The 21,820-nt window shown below is 35.2% G+C and overlaps 2 protein-coding genes across 3 annotated transcripts; both read left to right on the top strand.

Moving 5' to 3' along the window:
- The first annotated feature begins 399 nt into the window (after positions 1-399).
- Positions 400-17,994, top strand: LOC306849908 (stromelysin-3-like). The gene is made up of 8 exons (XM_079385288.1): positions 400-628; positions 8,077-8,342; positions 11,308-11,451; positions 12,779-12,912; positions 13,540-13,757; positions 14,085-14,289; positions 15,279-15,542; positions 17,022-17,994. The coding sequence occupies exons 1-8, from the start codon at positions 518-520 to the stop codon at positions 17,138-17,140; spliced, it is 1,461 nt and encodes a 486-aa protein (XP_079241414.1). The 5' UTR covers positions 400-517; the 3' UTR covers positions 17,141-17,994.
- A 223-nt stretch (positions 17,995-18,217) lies between these two features.
- LOC306849375 (derlin-2-like) lies at positions 18,218-21,721 on the top strand. Of its 2 annotated transcripts, none has more exons than XM_079384339.1 (7): positions 18,218-18,625; positions 19,164-19,229; positions 19,327-19,400; positions 19,548-19,641; positions 19,828-20,023; positions 20,533-20,623; positions 20,712-21,721. In XM_079384339.1, exons 1-7 carry the CDS (start codon positions 18,536-18,538, stop codon positions 20,854-20,856), a joined length of 756 nt encoding a protein of 251 aa, XP_079240465.1. In that variant the 5' UTR covers positions 18,218-18,535; the 3' UTR covers positions 20,857-21,721. The 2 variants fall into 2 exon arrangements, with proteins under 2 accessions (XP_079240465.1, XP_079240464.1); XM_079384338.1 differs by having other exon boundaries at positions 18,247-18,625; positions 19,548-19,701; positions 20,712-21,098.
- The last annotated feature ends 99 nt before the right edge of the window (positions 21,722-21,820 follow it).

Genomic DNA, 21,820 nt, shown 5'->3' with positions numbered 1-21,820 from the left:
TAAAATATATGAAAGTTTCACTTTTTGAAATAAGTTACAAGAAAAAATTAACTTTTTCATGATATTAATTCGTTTTTGTTTTTTTTATTATAATTTTTTTTAGATGTAGCCTACCTGTAGGCTACATATTTGGCATTATCTAAAATGTCAAACATTTATAGAATATGCAAATTTCTGAATTAATAAGACCAGGTGGAAATTACATTTGGAAGTTATCCAAATCTCACAGAATTAAATCGTTTTCTACAATCTATTTGAGTGTCCCAGAGCTTAGTTGATTCGCTCTTTACAGAAGCAAAAGAGTTAAAAGTCACGTGGTGAGACCGGGCAATATTGTCACTCCGGCCCATAAGAAAAAAAACACGGTGTATTGAGGAAAGAGAACAAAGAAATCATTGCATATAAATAAGTGCAGCCTCCGCAGCAGCAGTCGTCCACAGGCATCGCGCGAGCTTGCGCTACAACCTTCTCAGGCACTTCCACTTCCAGCAGCGGAGCTCCAGGATACAGGAGGAGGATGCGGGTCTCCGGGCTTCTGTCAGGCGCTTTTGCTCTGCATGTGCTCCTGACCGCGACATGCATGCCTTTGCATGAGGGACGAGGATTCATGAAGCACAGAGAGCCTCCGGTGAGTTTATTAATGCACACATTTGATGCATCGATGCATGGAAACAAGATTCTAGCTCTTGTAAACCAACCGGTGGGCTGCTGTTTAGTATAAGTGGTTATTTTACATTTAGCTGCTCTAATGTTGTAAAGAAAAGTTTAAAGTTTGAGTTTTACTTTAAAATGTTTAATAAAATGCCTTTTATTTTATTTTCATGCTACATGGCAAATACAAGTAGATCAGCATGAACAAAGTACAATTTGTTGAGTTTTGTCTTGCTACGATTATTGGCACCAGACACAGTTACTGGATCATCATCATCATCATAATTAATTAAAAATTGTAAAAAAGCGTCTGAAGCTTCTACAATTAGATGCCATAACCTGTCAGTTTCATCTGGGTTTCATCACTTTTTATGATTCAAGTTTAATGATGCTTACCAGAGCATCTCATTTAACTGTTTAACTACCACTAAATGCTCGTGATAAATGTATTTTTCATTAAAAATATACTTACAGGCTTACTGTTTTCTTTAAGGTTTTCTGTTTATGCCCTATATTTGAAGTGTTTGTTTGCTTATTAAAATGACCTAACCAACCTGTCATCACATTTTTGTGATCTGAAGAATGGATTAATTTGTGTTTATGATGACTCAAGTGTAAAACTTATATATAATGTTGTCAGTTTGTTCTCTCAGCGATGACAAAAGAGCGAGGGATTGTGCAGGCATGGGCAAGTTTGTCTTTTCTGTGCCATCTGGAGGGACACACACTCCCTCTCTCCCTCTCACACACAGATGCATAGCCTACTGTAGAGAGAATTTAGGGAATGTGATACTCTGCTCACAGAAACCACACTGTAACATTGGCAAAGGAGGAGGCTGTAGGGCACTCAGTTCATTCATACCATTTATGTGAGGTTAATATATGCAGCTTAATATTTACACCACTTGAGTCATGTCATTTTCAATTAACTTTAGTTAAGGTTGAATGCCTGAAAATGGGAAGCATAAAAAATGCATAAAAGTTGTCAATACAGTGATTAAGCATTATTTGCTAGTTTATTGTATTAGTGGAGCCACAAGAAAACATCAAAATGATTGGGAAATATTGTGAATTAAAAAAGAAAAGACTGTGGTTAATACACTCCTGTACTGGGACTGTGCTTTATAAGGCTCTGTAGGTGCTTATGTAATATTGTTATGTAACGTTTTTTTGTGAAAATAAATTTGTCAGCTGTAATTTGGTGTAATGTTTATAATATTGAGTTTAATAAAACTTCTGTAAAAAATACAAGTAGGCTATATATGATCAAATTAAGCAAATGTAAGCGCTTAAGATATTGTGTATAACAGAAACATAACAGATGCTTATCTGTTTAGGCTAATCATGAGATTGTCTCTTTCAAGTCATTGCACGTATCATACCTTATCTTAAGACTTCATAGGAAATTGTTTACTTTCACCATATGTGTTTACATCATGCCCATAAATAAAGAAAAGGTTTGTCTGGTCTGGCTTATATGCTTCTTTTTAATGACTTTTGCTAGGTACACAGGTACACTGAATAGCATAGCGGAAGCCAAACTTACATAATTACACTAAAAAACTGCTAGAGGTTTCATATTAGCTTTAAAACTTGAAGTTTCTGTAACACGACCTCTGAAGTATGAGTGAATTCACCTGCAACCCAAACAGCGTTTCCATCCAAACAACAGTCTAGCAACAGTCTAGTTTTAGAGTCTAGCAGTTCAAGGTTATTGGGTCGGGTGATTCACTCACCTTAACTGGTTGGGAAATGCCCCTGCTAAGATTTTGACAGGGTCATTCAAGGAAAGCGTGATCAATTTCATGACTTCCTGGATGTGTCAGTGCAGGAATGTATGTGTGTGGGAGAGGGAAGAAATGGGTTTATGTGAATAAGCCAAGTGCCAAAGTCCTTCAAGCATTGATCCAAACTTGAAACATTTACTATTGCTGGTAGACAGAGGACTTGAGCTGCTGGGGATAACGTTTAACATGAGCACTGGTGCATACACTGTATCTGGGAGCTTATCACTGAAAGCTTACATGAAAGTCTCCTTCAGTCCTGCACTGGACCACTCATCACTCCCAAGTCAGCTGCAGATTCTAGGGGATTTACCTGTGAATATTTGTTCAAATGGTAATCCTTTAAAGCTTCCTTTATCTTGTCATGAAGAGTTGTGATATGTTGGTGTAAGGATTAGCTTTAGTTTTTTCTCTCCCTGTCTGATGTCTGTAAACCAGATTGGACAGTGACCCAGATCTTTGATCCTGCTCTCTACCCATCCATGTTTTTTTAGGGTCAGAAGACTCATTTAAACACTTGATAAATGTTGAAAGAGGAGGGGTCGACAACTATCATGGTAAATCAAACAATATTCTAACATGTCCTTTTACTTTAAGTACTAAGCCTAGTTTATCATTTAATGGAGACCTTTACTCAGTTGGTCATGAAATAATCTTGCTTTATGAGTTATGATTTAGTTGTGTGTTTCTTAATATTGATATGTGTAATTTTTGGGGTACTCGTCACCAGACTGAGAAAAGTAATGATTGTTAAACTCAAAATAACAGCATTTGTGACAAAGGTGATTACCTGAAAAAAAAAAAACTTTATGAAAATGCGTACAAATAGCACGCCAAAATAAAAATGAAAACTTGTGGTACTGATACGCAAAAATTGACGTGTTTGTCATATAATACGCAGTTTTCGCGTGCATATGATACGCAGTTTTCGCATACATATGATATGCATCTACCCCACAACCCTAACCCTACCCATCGATATACCAAAGAAAATCCATTTTTTGCGTATCAATACCACGAGTTTTCATTTTTATTTGGCATACTATTTATACGCACATTCATGAGATCAGGTAGCAGTAGTGTATACTTATAAAAAGCATAAATCAAGGTTACAGTTAAGGACTTAAAAAGTTGTTAAAAGCAGAAATGTGAAGTTTAAAATTTTATAATTACATTATTTTTTCTTTTAAAAACTGTGTATTTTTTGCACAGTGTATTTCTCTTAATTTTAAGGTCATATTAGGGTTTACACCATTACATTTGTCATGAACTAAATTTGAAAAAATAGTTATAAACTTACATAATAAAGGTTAGTGATTTTATTGAATGAAAACACATATGTAGTGTGCATTTTGTGACTATACTGTTAAAACAGTAGCTGCATCTGAATATGCGTACTTCCTTATTATATAGTATATAAAACAGAATGTGAAAAGAGTAGTATGTCCAGATTTATAGTTTTCATGAAACAGTTGGTGAAAAAAGTACCCAGTTGACCTACTATGTCAGCGAGAATGTGATTTTGGATGCAGCCAGTGAGTATTTTGATGTATTATGTATTGGCCTCAATCACATCCAGTGTAAGTGCTTCACTGTAACCCATATATATATATATATATATATTTTAAATGTAGAAATGAATTTTTATTGTAATCAACATTATGCCACAATTGCTGCCAATTGAGCATAACTCATACTGAGCCCAGAATATTCCTTGATGTAATAATAAAAATGTTTGGATAGCTCAACAGAACTACAGTTTACATGTTTTTAAAAATCAACCCGCAAACTGGTTTGTTGGTTGTTACACATCTGTACTGGCGTATGGATATAGGTGAAAGTATTCTACAAAGTTAAGCCTTAAATCACTGTTTTGTTACTGAAAATGGCTTGTACTCTCAGTTGAGTTTGTTGAAAGCGAGGATAAAAATCTTAACAATTCATCCGTTATGCAACACGAGTACCTGACATTTTTTACAACATAATGGTCCCATATTCACACAATATCACTCTTTCTTGTCAATCTTGCCAAACAAAGGCCACTGTTTCTCAACAGTTCAGATATCATTAGCCTGAACTCAGTGAATCTGGATCTCTGCTGGTGTTTTTACTGTTGGACAGAGTTCTGGAGAACAGCACATAGGGGCAAACACAGCTCTTAGATGCACCATGCCAGGACCTCTTATCAGGATTTCCTCTGTGGGAGCTGAAAGCATGTGTTAACACGAGAGAGAGGCGGGGGGACGTGGGAGCTCTAGGCTGGGACAGGCAGTGTTGTATGAGAGTGAGGATCAAGTACAGACCCAACTGGTGAATTTAACCACACATGAAAGGAGACAGCAGCATTTATAACTTGGCTTTGTCTGGGGAACTTATCTGAAACATAAATTATGTCAAACAACAGGCAAAACTCTGACTCAGAATATTTCCAGCATTAAAAAAAATGAATCAGAAAGCATTGTTGGCTAGCTTTCAAACTCACAGAGACAAGTTTTTCTCTCCCTGTCTGATGTCAGTGAACCTATTAAGCACTGACCCAGAATTTTGATAGCACTTCAGGTTTGATAGGGTCAGACGGTTCATTTAAACAGCACTGATAAAAGTGGACAGCTACATTCTCACACTTATTTCAAAATTCACTCTGATCTTGCGTCCAGTATCAGCAGAAAAACCCATAGCATTCCTTTCCACATCATGCCACTACCTCTAGGCTTTTTATCAGTGCCTTGATTTCTATTTTGTGTATTGCAATTTTGTTGCTTTAATCTCCTCAGACGTTTAATGAAATAAACTGCTTAAACTTTGGGGATTGCGTTTTGGCAGAACATCAAGACACGTTGGGCAATGCTTTCTCTATAGATTATTACACACACAAGTAAGAAATAGCAACCTATTGTGTTGACTTCATTCCCCCCTGCATTGTATCGCCAAATGTGTCCTAACTTGCCCTCCATTTTTTAGAAGTGGGTCAAATATATGCTTTGAACTGGAGTTCTTGAAACTTGCATTGTATGAACAATGCAGAAAGCACCTCATCTTTGTGTGTGCCAGAAGTGGAATGTGTGTGTTATTCCAGGGTATGGCAGATCTCGCCCACTCATGGGTCAGGAGTCACGGTGCAGTTGGATGTTATGATGATATAAACACCTCAGAAAAGAAATTTAATCAAGCATCCGGTTTGAATTTCATTAAAATTTATATCCAGATTGGTTAATGAAATTAGATTTAGTTGTACAGTGTAAGTGCTCATATTGATGTTTCATGAGCTGTACGAGGAGCATGATTTTAATTTCTGCATTGAAATAGTTTTATGGCATAAAATACTAAAATATCAGGTTGATACAGCTGTCCTGATATTGTAATGAAAAAAAAAACATTTTAATTCCTGAAAAAAATCTTAGTTGCAGTTTGGCAAAAATCTTTTATTTTTAATTATAAATAATTTAATATTTTATTAATATTTTAAGAACCTACATTGACTGTGTCATTGCTTATTCATATTTAAAACACTAAATCAAAATAATGTGGTGCACCAACAAGCAGAAACATGATGTGGGAAGAAAAAAAAAACATGATGTTGAAAGAAATTATGCCTTCTAGGTCAATATGTCTGTTAAAGGGATAGTTCGCCCAAAAATGAAGACTCTGTCATTAATTACTCACCCTCATGTCGTTCCAAAATATAAGCACTTTGATCATATTCGGAACACAAATTAAGATATTTTTGATGAAATCCGAGAACTTCCTGTGCACAAATAGTATTCGCGTAGCTTCATAAAATTAACGTTGAACCGCTGATGTCAGATGGACTGTTTTAACGATGTCCTTACTACCTTTCTGGGCCTTGAATGTGTCAGTTGCGTTGCTTTCTATGCAGGGTCAGAAAGCTCTCGGATTTCATCAAAAATATATTTCAATTTGTATATTAATATTAAATGTATTTATTTATTTATTGATATCAATTTGTGTTTCAAAGATGAACAAAGGTCCTATGGGTTTGAAATGACATGAGGGCGAGTAATTAATGGCAGAATTTTCATTTTTGGGTGAACTATCCCTTTAAAATTTTAGATAATTAGAGGATTCAAGACTAAAATGTCATGTGGTGCAACTCCCCCCAAAAAACGTAATGATTTGTAAATTAATTATTTATCATATTTGTAAAAACAAAAATTTTACCTTGAAAAAATAATTCAAACTTAATGCGTTAATAATGATTAAGGTGTGTTCACTGACATTCAAAATGTTATCAAAATGTTTTTTGCTTTATGATACAATAATATATTGTAACTGTAAACATAAATTTTGTTGAAAAAGCTATAAATGTTTTGCAAAACCACATGACACCAACATAAATACAAAGAGTACAATTCTAATAACTTGGCTTATGTGTTTTGAACTAAATGTTTTCTTTTGTTTATCTATGAACTTGAACTGTCTAAGTACACATGTTGGAAATCAGCAATGCATGCTGGTAGAAAGTTTTACTCAGAGACCAGGGCACATTCCACAGTTCCTGCTGGGCATTGTCTCCAATATAGCAGCTCTGCCTCACGCATGAGAAGTCACCGCTGTGCTGCCATCCCTGGGAGAGAGACACGGGGTCACTGAGGGGAAAATGTTTAGCCTGTTTGCTGTTTCTTTGCAAAAGTCCTAAACATTTTATAGTATGTTGTAAACCAGTCAAAAAAATAAAAACAAGGGCACCTTGTCAGAACTGTGAATACATTAAGATAACTTTCAAATATGCATATCACTATATAACAGCTCATTGTAATTCTTCAAATCCTAACATATTTAGCTTTTTGAACTAAATGTTGATTTCATGTAAATGAAGTATTTAGACATTTTTCTGTTATAGTGGGTAAAAGGTGAGCACTGTAAATGAAAGACGAAACATTCTGAAGTTTAAAGCATCTATAAATGCTCATAATTCTGCCTGAAAACGCCACAACGTTGCCCACGGCATTTTTCTCTGTCTTTAACGCCCATGTTAATGAACAGCCATTTCCTCCAAAGAATGTTTAGGGACACTAAGCAGTCCATCCGCAATCATATCCCACAGTAAGTAAACAGCATCAACTAGGGAAGAGCATGATTTTGCTTCTTGTATCAGATTAGGGCGGTTTGACTTGTTTGTTTTTATTTAATGTTCATTAACGTGCAAGATGTTTATTATCATAAACCGTGACCTTTCCAAACGGGTACATTATGTTTTTTTAATCTAATGTCAGTTTATGATGTTTGAGACAAATAGACTTTCATTAAATAAATGTCATTAACAATTTCTGGCAATTTATTTTAATATACAGTACACTATATTGTTAAAATTTTTGGGGTCATTTAGGATTGTCTTTGAAAGATGTCTCTCATGCTCACCAAGGCAGCATTTATTTGATCAAAAATATATCGTAAAAACAATAATATTTTGTAATATTATTACAATTTAAAACAACTGTTTTCTATTTTAAAGTATTTTAAAATGTGATTTATTTCTGTGATGGCAAAGCTGAATTTTCATCAGTCATAATGGTGTAGTTATGCTAACTAGCTAACCAATATTAGCATGAGTATTTCTTTAGGAAATTAGCGTCGATTGTTGCAATTTATTTCATGTGTGTCTTCTGTCTTTCCATCGCAGGGTTTGTCACAGATTCCTCATTCCCTCTCTGAAAAGAGGAGAGACAGGGTCCCTTACCCTCAGGACACATTCAAACCTCAATCACTGCCAAAAGATGAGCCACAGCTCAACACCCAACTCAGGAACAGCTCCGGGGGTGCAGGTCCACCGCGCTGTGGCGTCCCAGACTACCCCGACCAGAGAGAGGTGCATCTCAGCAGGCACCCCCGACAGAAACGCTTTGTGATTTTTGGAGGACGCTGGCCAAAAACTGACCTCACTTACAAGTAAGGTGTACAAGGAGAACAAGATCATCCATTTTAATTCTAAGTAATATATCCACCATTTTCCTAACGAGCCTATTGCATTTTAAATTATGGGAGGCGCTTCCAGTTTGGGGAAGTTTCACTCAAAAAGACTTAAAGAAGTTATTTCAAATCATTAAATTGTGCAACAAATAATCCGTATTTGTCAGTTTGACTGAATGAGTTTAGAAATTTTCCCCATGTTCAATTTTATGCTTGGTATTTTAATATGACATAATACAGTATTGTTTGTTGTCTGTTCTCGTGATTACATTTTCAAGAATAATTAATTAGAATCTAATTTTTCTCTCCAAATACACATCTCTTTCCAGGTTTGATATAATAATATAATACATTATAGTTATATTAGCTAATAAATAAATATGTAACCAAGCAAAATAAAAATAAGTAACTGAAGGTGTCTAATTAAAATGGTTTATTTCCACTTGAAATTATTATATAGTATAGGCTATAATTAATTAATAATAACAAAAATAACAATATATAATATAATCATATAATATAAAAAATAAAGCATATAATAACAATAAAATCATTTAGCTTTTAATAATCCTGGATTTGTATGCTATGAAAATTGCTGGCAAATTGTTTTAATTCCTTTATGAATAAAAGGGTCTGGTAAATGCTTAAATGTACATGTGTAATAATAATAATAATAATAATAATTGTTATTATTTAAATAATAAAAATTATTATTGTTATCTGTTATATTATACAGCGGGTAAAATAAGTATTGAACGCGTCACCATTGACTTGAAAGTTTCACCAGATGTCGGTAACAACCCAAGTAATGCATACATACAAAGAAAACAAAACAAATAAGTTCAGAAATTAAGTGTAATATGTGTAATAAGTGTGTAATAAAATGTGTAATAAAATGCAATGACACAGGGATAAAGTACTGAACACATGAAGAAAGGGAGGTGCAAAAAGGCATGGAAAGCCAAGACACCAGCTGAAATCTATCAGTAATTAGAAAGCAATCCTGCCCCTAGTCACTGGAATTAATATTAGCTGGTTCAGTCCCAACACCTACAGTACCAGGATTATGAAGATGAAACAAGGTGGAATTAGAAAAATAAATTAAAGCTGCTAGAATGGCCCAGCCAAACACCTGACTTGATTCCAATAGAAAATAAGAACTAAAGATCAGAGTTCATAGAAGAGGCCCACAGAAATTTCAAGATTTGAAGACTCTGTGGAAGAATTTATTTTATTTGTATGTATGCATTACTTGGGTTATTACCGACATCTGGTGAAAATTCCATATCAACAGCACCTTTAGAAATATATATACTGAGAAAAATGGTGATGTGTTCAATACTTATTTTACCCGCTGTATATCGATTATTATAATCACAGCTATTACACTGAGTTGGCTAACAAATAAGTTCTTTAACAGCATTTTTCATTTGCTGCCATTTTGTTTTTTTTAATTAAAACAAGCTCAAGAGCTTTTCAGCGGCACAGAGCCTGTTTGTTTTCATCGTAACAAAAGGGTCATTTTTGTCCTTATTCAATATCTGAATAAACGATAATGTTTGTGTGCTGATAGCACTTTCTATCTCTGTTCTGATCGTGCTTATAGCAGGCAGTTTATGTGGAGGAATGCGGGGGCTTTATAGTCAGACCTATGAGGGAGAAAAGGGCCGTCCCTGAGAGAGTAGTAATCAGCCACATTTGTACAGGAATCTATTCACAGGCAGCACAGTGTGAATGCATCCGGTTGAAGATTTTCTTTCTGTGGTCTTGTTGCACTCGATTGTTCTTTGTGTAACATTATCATGGCTGAATAGTACAAAGGCATGCGTTGTAGATTAGAATGGGGGAATTATAAAATAAACGAGATGTTTACATTTTTTGGCAGAAAGTTTGTGTGTGTGTGTGTGTGTGTATATATGTATATATATTAATTAATATTAAACAAATCATGTACTTAACACTGTACTTTGTGAAGTATTACCTTGGCATTCATTTACAGAAAACTAGTTTACGCTGATGTGAAGGTGTTTCTACACAACGACTGAGGGATTTACAGCAAATCTGACATCTTTCTCTCTTGTCAGCATCATAATCAATCTCACTATATTTTGTTTTTCTTTTGGAAAGTCATTGAAACATTATTTTGTTTTTTCCCAATGCAATTAAAGCAAATGGGAAAGCGAAAAGTATATTTATTGTAGTTTCCATTCACTACTAAAGAAGTGTAGTCAACTATGACAAGTTCTGAGTTTGACTTCTGAGAACCTCGGAAATGTGAAAAGGATCCATTTCACAAGCATTAGAAATAGTATCAAAAATCCTAAGCTTGAGAGGCTGAATCGAGACACATTCCTTAACACAGACAGGTGTGTGAGCCCTCTGATAAAGCTTGGCTTCCTTTATTAAAATGTGCATTTCTAAATAATTTCTGATGCAAGTAGAAACAGCTTCTTAAGTTCCTCTTAACTTGAGCTATGTGGATTATTACTGCTGTTAAACCTAAATATTTGAAGAATGCTTCATTGGGTGCTCACCTTTGTGCAAATGAATATAATAAAAGGTTAATCATGCCCAAACTGTGAGTGAAGATCCAGAACAGTCTGATACTTGTCTGAGGTTATATGATCCCTGCGGGGTGAGTTCTGCTCCTGTCAGAGAACTGGGTCATGAAGCTACACACATAATACCACTGAAATAACAGTTTAGTTATGCTCATAAGACAACAATTCAGAGCACATTATGAGATCATGTGACATGCTCACCAGACAGATGCCTATGGTGATGAATAATAAAGATGAATGACTGGTGGTCTCTGATGTGGGTTTGTGTCGGTTGGTGGTCCAGCAGTGAAAGGCCAGTGGTCTGTAACACAATGTGTGTATGCAAACGTGATCATGTGTGTTTTGTTGATAAACTTTGAGTATGACTGGCCATGTGTGTTCAGAATCCAGCGCTTCCCGTGGCAGATGAATGAGGATAAAGTGAGGCGGGTTTTACGGGAAGCTCTCACGATTTGGAGTGACGTCACGCCCCTCAACTTTACTGAGGTCATCAACCAAGATGTCGACATAGTCATTGACTTCGCAAGGTAACAAAACAAATCATGTTTCAATATGCCTAGGTGTAGCAGAGTGAAGCAGTTTAAAAGTGCATTAAGTCATTTTTGCTTTTGGTCAACTGATATGACAGTAGTTTGGTGAATTTCGTAATGACACCTGAGTGCCATGCAAAATCATATTCTCAGTAATAGTTGTTTCTGAAATACCCTCTTCACAGGTATATTTGTCATCTTTGATTAATTTATCCTGCAAACAACTGTCCAATAATGCAAGCGTTACAAGATAAAGTGAGTACTAGTATAGTATGATTGTATAGTACAGTCCAGTATAGTAAAGTACAATGCAGCATAGTAAAGAATGGTACAATATAGTATAATACAGTAGAGTGCAATACAATATAATATACTACTGTATAATATATACTACAGTATGTTGGTATGATTTTTCTATGTTTTTGAAAAATGGCTCTTATGCTTACCAAGGCTGCATTTATTTGAAATACAAATACAGTGATATTTGAAAAATTATTAGTAACTGTTTTCTATTTGAATATATTTTAAAATGTAATTTATTCCTGTGATGGCAAAGCTGAAATTTGATCAGCCATTATTCCAGTCTTCAGTGTCAAATGATCCTTCAGAAATCATTCGAAAAATCTGATTTGGTGCTCAAGATGCATTTATTATATTATAAATGTTGAAAACAGTTGAGCTGCTTAATATTTTTGTGGAAACTCTGATACATTTTTTTCAGGTTTCTTTGTGAATAGAAAGAACAGCACTTTTTTTTAAATAGACCTTTTGTAAAATTACAAATAGTATCACTTTTGATCAGTGCATCCTTGTTTAATAAAAGGATTAATTAAAAAAAATCTTGCTGACTCTTTTGAGTGGTAGTCCAGTACAGTAAAGTAAAATATAGCAGCCACCATGTCCATGAGGGGTGACCACTTTTATCTAGAATTTTTTTTTTCTTGACCACTGATATAAAAAAAATGCTCTGTATCTCACATGAGTCTACATAATTTAACACAGAAATATTTTTATATTAATTTCATATTTTCATAATTATGTCTTTAGGTAAAAGACTAAACATAACATAAGTGAATAAATTAAAAATATATCACATATCAAATCATATCACATCTCATCCAATAGTTCTTAAGTCAGACTGTTTTCTGCTATATTAATACTGACAGAAAACAATTAACGCTGTATATTTAGTTTCAGTCATACATATAAATGGGGAATCTAGTGCTTTAACATAATTTCTTTTTTTTTATGCAATTGTCCTACTGTAATTCAAATATCCCAGATAGCACACGTACAGCATGCATGTCTGTGTTTCCCACATTAGTTACTGGCATGGTGATAATTTGCCTTTCGATGGCCCTGGTGGGATCCTGGCTCATGCTTTTTTCCCAAGAACACACCGGGAGGGAGACATTCATTTTGACTATGATGAGTCCTGGACAGTGGGCAATGACCTTGGTAAGTTGTAAAGATACAACTTACTGCTTCACTGCCTGCCACTCACTTGGAAAGCTGTAAATCTCTGGTACAGATATCATGCATTGTTGAGAACGAATCAGTGAATGTGTTATAAATTCTGTTTTCAAAAAATTATCTGGAAGATTTGGATACGGAAAGGTTTTTTTTCGGGTTTTTTTTTTTTTGTATCTCAATCTCAAACCCAGTTCACATCCATATAAGATTTGACAGATTAAACTGATTAGAGCGAGTCATATCTGTTTTTTATCAGATAAATGCATAACATCATACACACAAGTGTGTGTTATTTTGTAAGGCTGCTTAATGCACCTTTTGAGTTCACGGTGAGATGTCATCAAAGACATGAGCAGAGGCAAGATGTCTGGTTTTCCATCCTCTCAGTCTCATTCCACAGTGACAGCTACTCAGCTGTTGAATGAGAAAGCCTCCTGGCATTGCACTGACGCTTACATCATTACTACAGTAACCGATGTAGATGCACCAGATGTTGACCCCGTCTGAACAAACAGATCAGAACAAACCAACTGACAGGCATTCCTTAAGAGCAGACATAAAAGTCAACTCATATTTGTCTGAAAAAGGCTAATTTTAAATGTCATCCTACAGGAACTGATCTTCTTCAGGTGGCAGCACATGAGTTTGGTCATGTCCTGGGTCTACAGCATTCTCTGGAGCCTGGAGCCATAATGTCCCCATTTTACAGCTTCTCTTATCCTCTCCAGCTCAGTGAAGATGACAAGAAAGGGATTCAATACCTCTACGGCCCCCGGCCGCAAGCCCCGATCCAAATCTCTACAGAAACCAATGAGATTATCACCAGTGCAGTGAGTCCCTGAACATGTAAACACTGACAAAATGACACACAATGTTTATTACCACAAAAAAATTACAATTAAATGTTTAATTTTGTAATTTTTCAATTTAAGCAGTTTTTTCCCTCTTTTTTTTTTTAAGAAAACCAGAGGCAATTCATAATTTTTTTTTTGTGGTAATCATTATTAATGTTACAATTATATTACAATTGTATTGTGTTATAAATATTATTGTATTAAACACAAAATATTCCTAAAACATCACATATTAGTTTCTCTATGAATTCCCTTCATTCTCACTCTCGTTATCCCATCTCCTCTTGCTATCACTGTTTGTAGCCTGAGGCTTGTCACACAGACTTCGATGCTGTTTCTGTAATCCGTGGGGAATTGTTCTTCTTCAAGGCCAGCTATGCCTGGCGCATCAGGGAGGGCCGTCTGCAGGCAGGATACCCTGCCCTGGCCTCTCGACACTGGAGGGGCATTCCAGAGAAAATAGGCTCCGCCTATGAAGACAAAAAGGGCAATATCTGGTTCTTTGAAGGTGGGTGAGTTCAGCACCGGTGGCTGACTCCTGTGATTTGTGGTTGCAGGACAGGATCAGACAGGCCTGGTTATATACATATCTATGGTGATGGGTGGTGCGGTACTTCCCCTTGACCCATATCTAAAGCATCCTTCTTTGTGCCTTTAATGCAGGGCATGATTAAACACGAACATGCAGAACACATGCTACTAACAACAGATAAATACATGTGTTGTGCAGTGCAGTACCTAAACTACTGTACACTTATATATGGTTATTGTAGCTATGATGGTACTTGTGAATTTCAAAGAATGAAATGTACAATTTCAACATTGAAAATTTGGGTTAAACTTTACTCTGTGCATTTAGAACAGAAATAGCATCAGTTCAACTTCAGTGAGTTAAATATGTGGTATGTTGATTTAAATGTACTTTATCTTTTTACCACTAGAGGGAGCACATGTAGTGATAATAACTCAATACAATTTTAAAGACTTAAAAGGTGTTTGTGGATCCTTAAAAAGCATTACAACAGCTTAAATGAACTTTTCCATCATTTAAGTCCATAAATAGTCTTAACGTTGTGATCTGTGTACCAGTTTGGATTATTTACTGTCTTTCAGTGCTCTTTATACTGATTTATATGCAAAAACAATCTTTTTAAGCCATCTTAGAATACTGTATATCATTCAAAAGGCTGAAAAATATGTGAATTTCTATTTCATGCTGACTTTGAACATGCAGATAGACTAATATATACCATAAATTAATACAATGAACAAATGTTTAATATGGTGTAGTATTAAATTGTAAAATTTAAAATTACCATTATTTGCCTTTGTTTTGCCAGCGTGCAGTGAATTTGCAGATCGATAACAAATAATAGGCAAACGATGCTAAAAAATGGAATAAAGTGACAGTTATATTGAATTAAAATACTACATTAACACAGTCATATTTACTCTTTATGCAAATGTGCTTTTTCCTGTACTTACGTTCTCTGTTAGGTTCCAACTACTGGGTGTTTGATGCAGAACACAAGATAAAAGGACCAGACCCTCTGCAGACTATAGGCCTTCCTGTCAAGGACATTCAGGCTGCACTGCACTTAAAGGAGCACCACGGCCATCATACATACTTCTTCAAATCAGGAAACTACTGGCGTTTGGACTCTCAAGAGAACAGAGTGGACACGGCTTTCCCACGCAGCATCCAGCAGGACTGGTGGGGCATCCCTGACGAGATTGATGCCGCCTTCCAGGATACGCACGGTACTTCCAGCTCAGTATTTCTAATCGATTTTAGTGAATGTTAATATTAACATGAAAGAAATTAGGTTACATAAGTTAAGAAAGTTTGTTGAATCTGCGTTTTTTAATGAATTATTTGAGAGGCTGATTCAATGGACCATTCAAAAGTCACTTGCTTCTTTTCTGAATGTGACTAAGTGACTAATATTAAGAGATTTAAATTGATTTCCATTATAAGGTTCTTTTTTCAAACCTTATTAGATGTATGCATCACCTTTTATGCCAAATTCTTATATTTCATCAACAAATTCAATCAGAAGAATAAGACAAATCAGTGGTTATGAATCAAATGAAATCAGTATCAACAAAATCCTAAATCCAGGGGTGGCACTAATATTAAGAGACTTGTCTCCACCTACTGGCCGTTTTAGTTTATATTGAAATATTTTAGTTAATATTTAAAGTCAACTTTCAATAAAATGTTATATTTAAATATTTAAAAAGTTATTTAAAATAATTAATCTTATTATAATTATTGATGCAGTTGTAATTACAGTGTAAATGCATTTTTGACCTGCATTAAGCATTCTGCGTGAATACATCTAATTGCTACTTCAGATGCAAATATTGTGCCACCCCTGCAGTGCAACGATGGATTTTGTTGATACTGATTAAATTTGATTCATTTGTGTCTTATTTTTCTTATTGAGTTTATTGATCAAATATACAAATTTGACATAAAATGTAATTCATACATCTAATAAGGTTTGAAAAAATAACCTTACAGTAGAAATCAGTTTAAGGTGCTAAATATCCATTTAATGGAAAAGTCACTGCTGTGAACTGACCACCACACAGAATATAAAAAATAAGAAAAACTTTGTTAGTCAACAGGCCTAGTCCAGCCACGATACCAGCACAAAATACACTTGCCTTACTTATAATTATTGACAAAATCCCCCCCCAAATATTATTTTTGTCAGCATGTACATCTCAGAACAGTGTGTTTTTGGAATGTATATCTATTTCTATCTGAAGCTTAACATGAACATGTGTCCTGCTGCATCATTTTAAGTCACTCTGACCTAGAAAACAGTTTCTACAACATAGTAGGCCTAAATAGCTGACACTTTTTTTTTAGTGGATAAACACAGAATGTGTTTATGGGTCAAAGTGACTGAAAAAGATGGAGTAGGTCATGTTCACAAAGTCACTCAAGAATAGCATCCTAATAGCTTCCTTGAAAATCATATGATCTGTCACCGCTCTGCCAATTTTAATTGGTGAGTGTGACAGACCTCTGACAGAAGAGGGCGATATTTCAGCAGCAATAGTCAGTGACATTTGTTTTGAGTGAAGTGTGAGTTGTTTTGTTACACTAATTTTTCTGATTTATAATTATGTAGTTGTGCAGTATTCTGCAATATTAATACAGTGGTTTATTAATGCAAAGGGTTTCCCATTAATTCATTTTCTCGTGAATTGTTGTATACTTCACAGGCTTTGCCGTCTTCATCAGTCGTCGACAGTACTGGAAGTTTGACCCAGTTCAGCGTAAGGTTTTGGAAGGTTACCCACGCTACGTTGGTGCAGACTTCTTTGGATGTAGCATGCCATAAACCCTCAGGAAACTTTTCTGTCTCTTACAACAACTTTTCACACTCTGGTCTAAAGCACACAGTGTAAATTTCCCTACTTTTTCATGACGAGGAACTGTACTATGTAACCTAAATTCTTGTTCCCCAGTCATTTCTCTCCCTTTCACCTCAAAAATGTCTAATTAATCTAATTTCTTCTCAGGAAATCTTGCACATCTGAGCTTTATGAACCACGAGCAGCTATGTCTGTTGTTGTATTATCAAGCAACCAGTGTGTAAGGAGACACAAACACCCTGTTGTTAAGGTGCTAAACAAGGTGCTAAAACATTTGTCAGGGATCTTTGCACCAGTTGCAATGTCCGTAACTCTCAAAGTTTTTATGATTCGCTGCAAGTTGTACTGTAACTGTGCAGTTTGTATTGATTAATAACACAAGAAAAACTTATTTAGAGATTAGGTCTCTCGTTCAAAAAGTTTTTTCCTTTTGCATAGGGGAAGGATGTTTTTTTAAGATCACACAAACTCTTGACACATGAGCATTTGTTTATGATATTGAGACTGTATGAACAGACAAACTGGCACTCTTCAGTGCAGGACACTGACTATGTTTTAAATCTATTTTGTTTTGTTTTGTTTTGAATATATTACAATAGATTAGCTTGGCATATTTTTTCTTCACATGATCTGTGTATATTTTTTTCAAAATTTTCTCTAGTTTTTGTAGTTATACTACTTTCTTTGGCTTTTCATATTTACTGTGTAAATACTTTTTTAGAATGTGTGTTGTATTTTGGTACAATTAAAATATTCCCTAAATTCCTACATTTTCTGTGATCCACTCATTTATTCGTTCATTTGCAGTAAGAACTGCATTAAAAAAAAAAGAAAGAAAAAAAGTCATGGCCAACGATTTTTATAATATCTAATAATTCTTCTAATATCACCTATCAGATAACAGAAGATTAAAGAATATGCAATTAATTCAAAACTGAAAACGCAATTTAAATATTTATGATTTATACCATTTATAAAATAATTTAATCTGTTACTTTTACGCCAATATGACTTTCATGACGTCAGTGGAACCGTGCGATCTCATTGGTCCACGGAACAACAAGAGAATTTTGTTTATATCCACGTGGAGGTGCTGAAGCGCCACGCTCCGCCCCCAGTAAAACTCTTATATCCAAACGCAAACATTAAGAACCATTAAAAATAAACAGTCTAACTAAACAGTCTAACAGAAGCTAACACAAAGCGTGGACATGGACCTACTGAGGCTTAAAGCCCATCCACAGTGAACCGATCGATCGTTGGTCAGCGTCAATGTACTGAAATGTGTTGTGGGATAAGTGACCATACGGATACACAGTGAAAGTGTGCAGAAGAGTTTATTAATCCGCCGGAGAAAAATCATGGCAAACAGCGTCACTCAAGAGTACATGCAGATCCCAGCCGTCACGCGAGCATATACTACTGCGTGCGTCCTGACAACTGCAGCTGTGGTGAGTAAACCGGGCTACAGACAGTACACCTGATACTGCACTTACATTGCAAGATAAATATAGAATCGTCACATACTGAAGACTGTAAGTCAACCTGTCTTCACAATTGTTATTATCTTCCCCACATTCGACATTCAGTGTCAGTGTAAATGCTTAAAGAACCAACATAATTATGAAAAAATAATTTTGTTTATAAGTATATTTCAAATTGTAGAATTGACTTTAGTATATAATGTAAATAAATATTTATCTTTTGTTTATATTTTATATAATATTTTTTGTGCTGTATCTTTAACTGCAGTGTGACAAATAAATTTTTAAAACTGCAAATATTATAAACCGCTTCTTAGTTAATGAGGTCATAAAATGTTTTTACAAAATATTTGTATATGAAGGATAGCTTGTCACAGTCAACTACCCAGTAATCACACTTATTAAGAGTAATGAAACGTACAGGAACAGTCTAAAATAGGTTACATTTTCATGGTCATCAGAAAACATTCTTGTGACCTGCTTGATTTTTGTTTGTTTATTACAGCAATTGGAGTTCATCACACCGTTTCAACTCTATTTTAACCCTGACTTGATATTAAAGAAATACCAGGTTAGTACCCTATTATCATTGAAACGTTGTATTTATCACAACCACTTTATCAACCCTATTTATTCTTTTATTTTGATGTACATTTATGTCTTTGCAGGTATGGCGACTGATCACAAACTTCTTGTTTTTTGGACCTCTTGGATTCAGCTTCTTGTTCAATATGATTTTTCTGTATCCTTTTCTCTCTGTTGGCCGTCTGTGAAATGTTGAGGAAGTGTGCACACAAAAACACATTCACAGAGTTTCACAGTGTGTTTGCTTTGCATACGTATGCAGCTGTGCTGTTGGTCATCTGAGTTTATGCCCTTTACTGAGCAGATATCGTTACTGTCGAATGCTGGAGGAAGGCTCTTTCCGCGGTCGAACGGCAGATTTTGTCTATATGTTCCTGTTCGGTGGTGTTCTTATGACTGTATCCTTCAGCATCCACCACATTAACAACAACCATGAATGCATCTCTTCACCAAGCCATGTATCATAGTTTGAAGTGTCAATGTTTATTCAAAAGGAACATTTCATCCTTTCATGTTGTTTATTCAGTTTTTAGTTCTATTTCAGTCTTTTGTCTTTTTAATTTCTTTAACTGTAATGTCTATAGCTCTTTGGTCTATTTGCCAACCTGTTCTTTTTAGGACAGGCTTTTACTATAATGCTGGTTTATGTCTGGAGTAGAAGGAACCCTTATGTCCACATGAACTTCTTTGGCTTGCTCAACTTCCAGGCCCCATTCCTTCCCTGGGTGCTCATGGGATTTTCACTGTTACTGGGCAACTCCATTGTTATTGATCTCTTGGGTATGTTAACTTTTGTCCTGAAATGCTCATGACAAAAGAACTGACTTTTGCTATGATTTTGCATAAACATTACATAATGCAGTATTTGACAAATTGTGAAATGTTATTACAGTTTAAAATAACTGTATTCTCTTTGGATATATTTTTAAAATGTAATTTATTTCTGAGTTACAAAGCTGAATTTTTAACAGCCATTGCTCCAGTCTTTTAGTGTCACGTGATATTTCAGAAATCATTTGAATATGCTGATTTGGTGAATCAAGAAACATTTCTTATGATAAGAGTTTAAAAGTTCTACTGCTTAATATTTTTGTGGAAAGCATGATGTATTTATTTGCTTGATTATATTTTTTCAGAATTCTTTGATGATAAAAAAATCTGCATTTATTTAAAATAACTTACTGTCCCTTTTGATCCATTGATCAGTGTGTCCTTGCTGAATACATTTTTTTTCTTAAAAAAAAAGCAAGAAAGGTCATTAGTGTATGTATGTTTATGTGTATATATAGGGATCGGTGTAGGACACATCTATTACTTCCTGGAGGATGTATTTCCTAACCAGCCTGGAGGCAGAAAGCTTCTTGCCACTCCTGGAATTTTGTGAGTATGACTATAAATATTGAAATATTTTTATAATTTGCCTTCAACACAGAAAACTAAATCAGAAATAATTATTAATGTCTTGCAGTCGAATTTTGTTCGACACACCTCAAGAAGATCCGAATTACGCCCCTCTTCCGGAAGATCAGGGTGGGATATCCTGGAATGGACAAGGTGTAGAAGATGCTGACCAAGGTCAAAATGATGAGGATCTTCAAGGAGAAGAAAACTGAAAGTTTCAACACCACAAAGACAACAATAAATCTTGTCATGCTTTTAAAGTCCTCCTTGTTTTAGTTGGGGAAGTTTATGTCTGCATGTCAAGTTCTGACTGTAATGGAAGATACACCTTGATAAAGGGGTTTAGTATACAGTCCACTGTGGATCCAGGAAAGTTGGAGACTATGGCCACCTTAGTGCCTTTGTGTACAAAATAAATAGATCCAAATTTTGCATTCAGTGCCATGCACATCTCAAACAGTTTTCCTTTGTTATTTTGTTCTGAAGGAACAATGCCTTTCTGTTTTACTTCACACCACATGGTTTGAAACAATTGCTGTTTTCTCGAAAACTTCTATTTAATGAATATTACAAAGCAGTGGTGGCTGGCAGGATTGGAGTTGAAAGAGCCATTCAATCTCCCATACTATAGTCCATCATTTTAGAGGGGGTGTGAACTCCACAAGAGGGTATTTTCTTGGGTACAATACCGTGGCATATCTCTTTTTCCCACAACACAGTCAACGGCGAGGCAGGTGGACACATTCATAAATGTGCCGACTATCTGAAATGCCAAATTGAACTGCAGACTATGCATTTTCAAGCCGTTGGCCTTTTGTTAGCACCATTGCAAAAACCAAAAAGCTTTTAAGCAGCGAAACTGAAAGATGGATTGTCTGGAAGAATTTGTGCTCCACAAAAAGATAAAATTTCCTAAAAACCACATGAACACTTTTGTTTTTCTCTAGATATGAATACAAATACATTTGTTTGTCTGAAGGCTGATGAATGAAGTTTTCCTTTGTATTGTATTTGCCACTGGATTGTTTGTTGTATATTTCTGCTTTGCAAATAATAATATGTCTCATTTTTATACCCATATCTATAACACTCAAGTGACTAGTTTGCTAGTTCAGAACACAATACTGAGACTCTTATTTCTTAAGACACTTGGCCCATTGGGAATGTCCTTGCAAG

This window comes from Barbus barbus (genome assembly GCF_936440315.1).
Source record: "Barbus barbus genome assembly, chromosome: 29".
NCBI classification, from domain to species: domain Eukaryota; kingdom Metazoa; phylum Chordata; class Actinopteri; order Cypriniformes; family Cyprinidae; genus Barbus; species Barbus barbus.
This window is presented reverse-complemented; position numbering and strand designations above follow the sequence as displayed.

Bases quoted from the DNA above. Each gene is read 5' to 3' on its own strand.
- LOC306849908 (XM_079385288.1), top strand. From the start codon at position 518: ATGCGGGTCTCCGGGCTTCTGTCAGGCGCTTTTGCTCTGCATGTGCTC. The intron at 12,913-13,539 runs GTAAGTTGTAAA...GTCATCCTACAG, and splicing joins GACAGTGGGCAATGACCTTG to GAACTGATCTTCTTCAGGTG. The intron at 15,543-17,021 runs GTACTTCCAGCT...TATACTTCACAG, and splicing joins CGCCTTCCAGGATACGCACG to GCTTTGCCGTCTTCATCAGT.
- LOC306849375 (XM_079384338.1), top strand. From the start codon at position 18,536: ATGGCAAACAGCGTCACTCAAGAGTACATGCAGATCCCAGCCGTCACG. The intron at 19,230-19,326 runs GTTAGTACCCTA...ATGTCTTTGCAG, and splicing joins TGATATTAAAGAAATACCAG to GTATGGCGACTGATCACAAA. The intron at 19,401-19,547 runs GTATCCTTTTCT...TTTACTGAGCAG, and splicing joins TTGTTCAATATGATTTTTCT to ATATCGTTACTGTCGAATGC.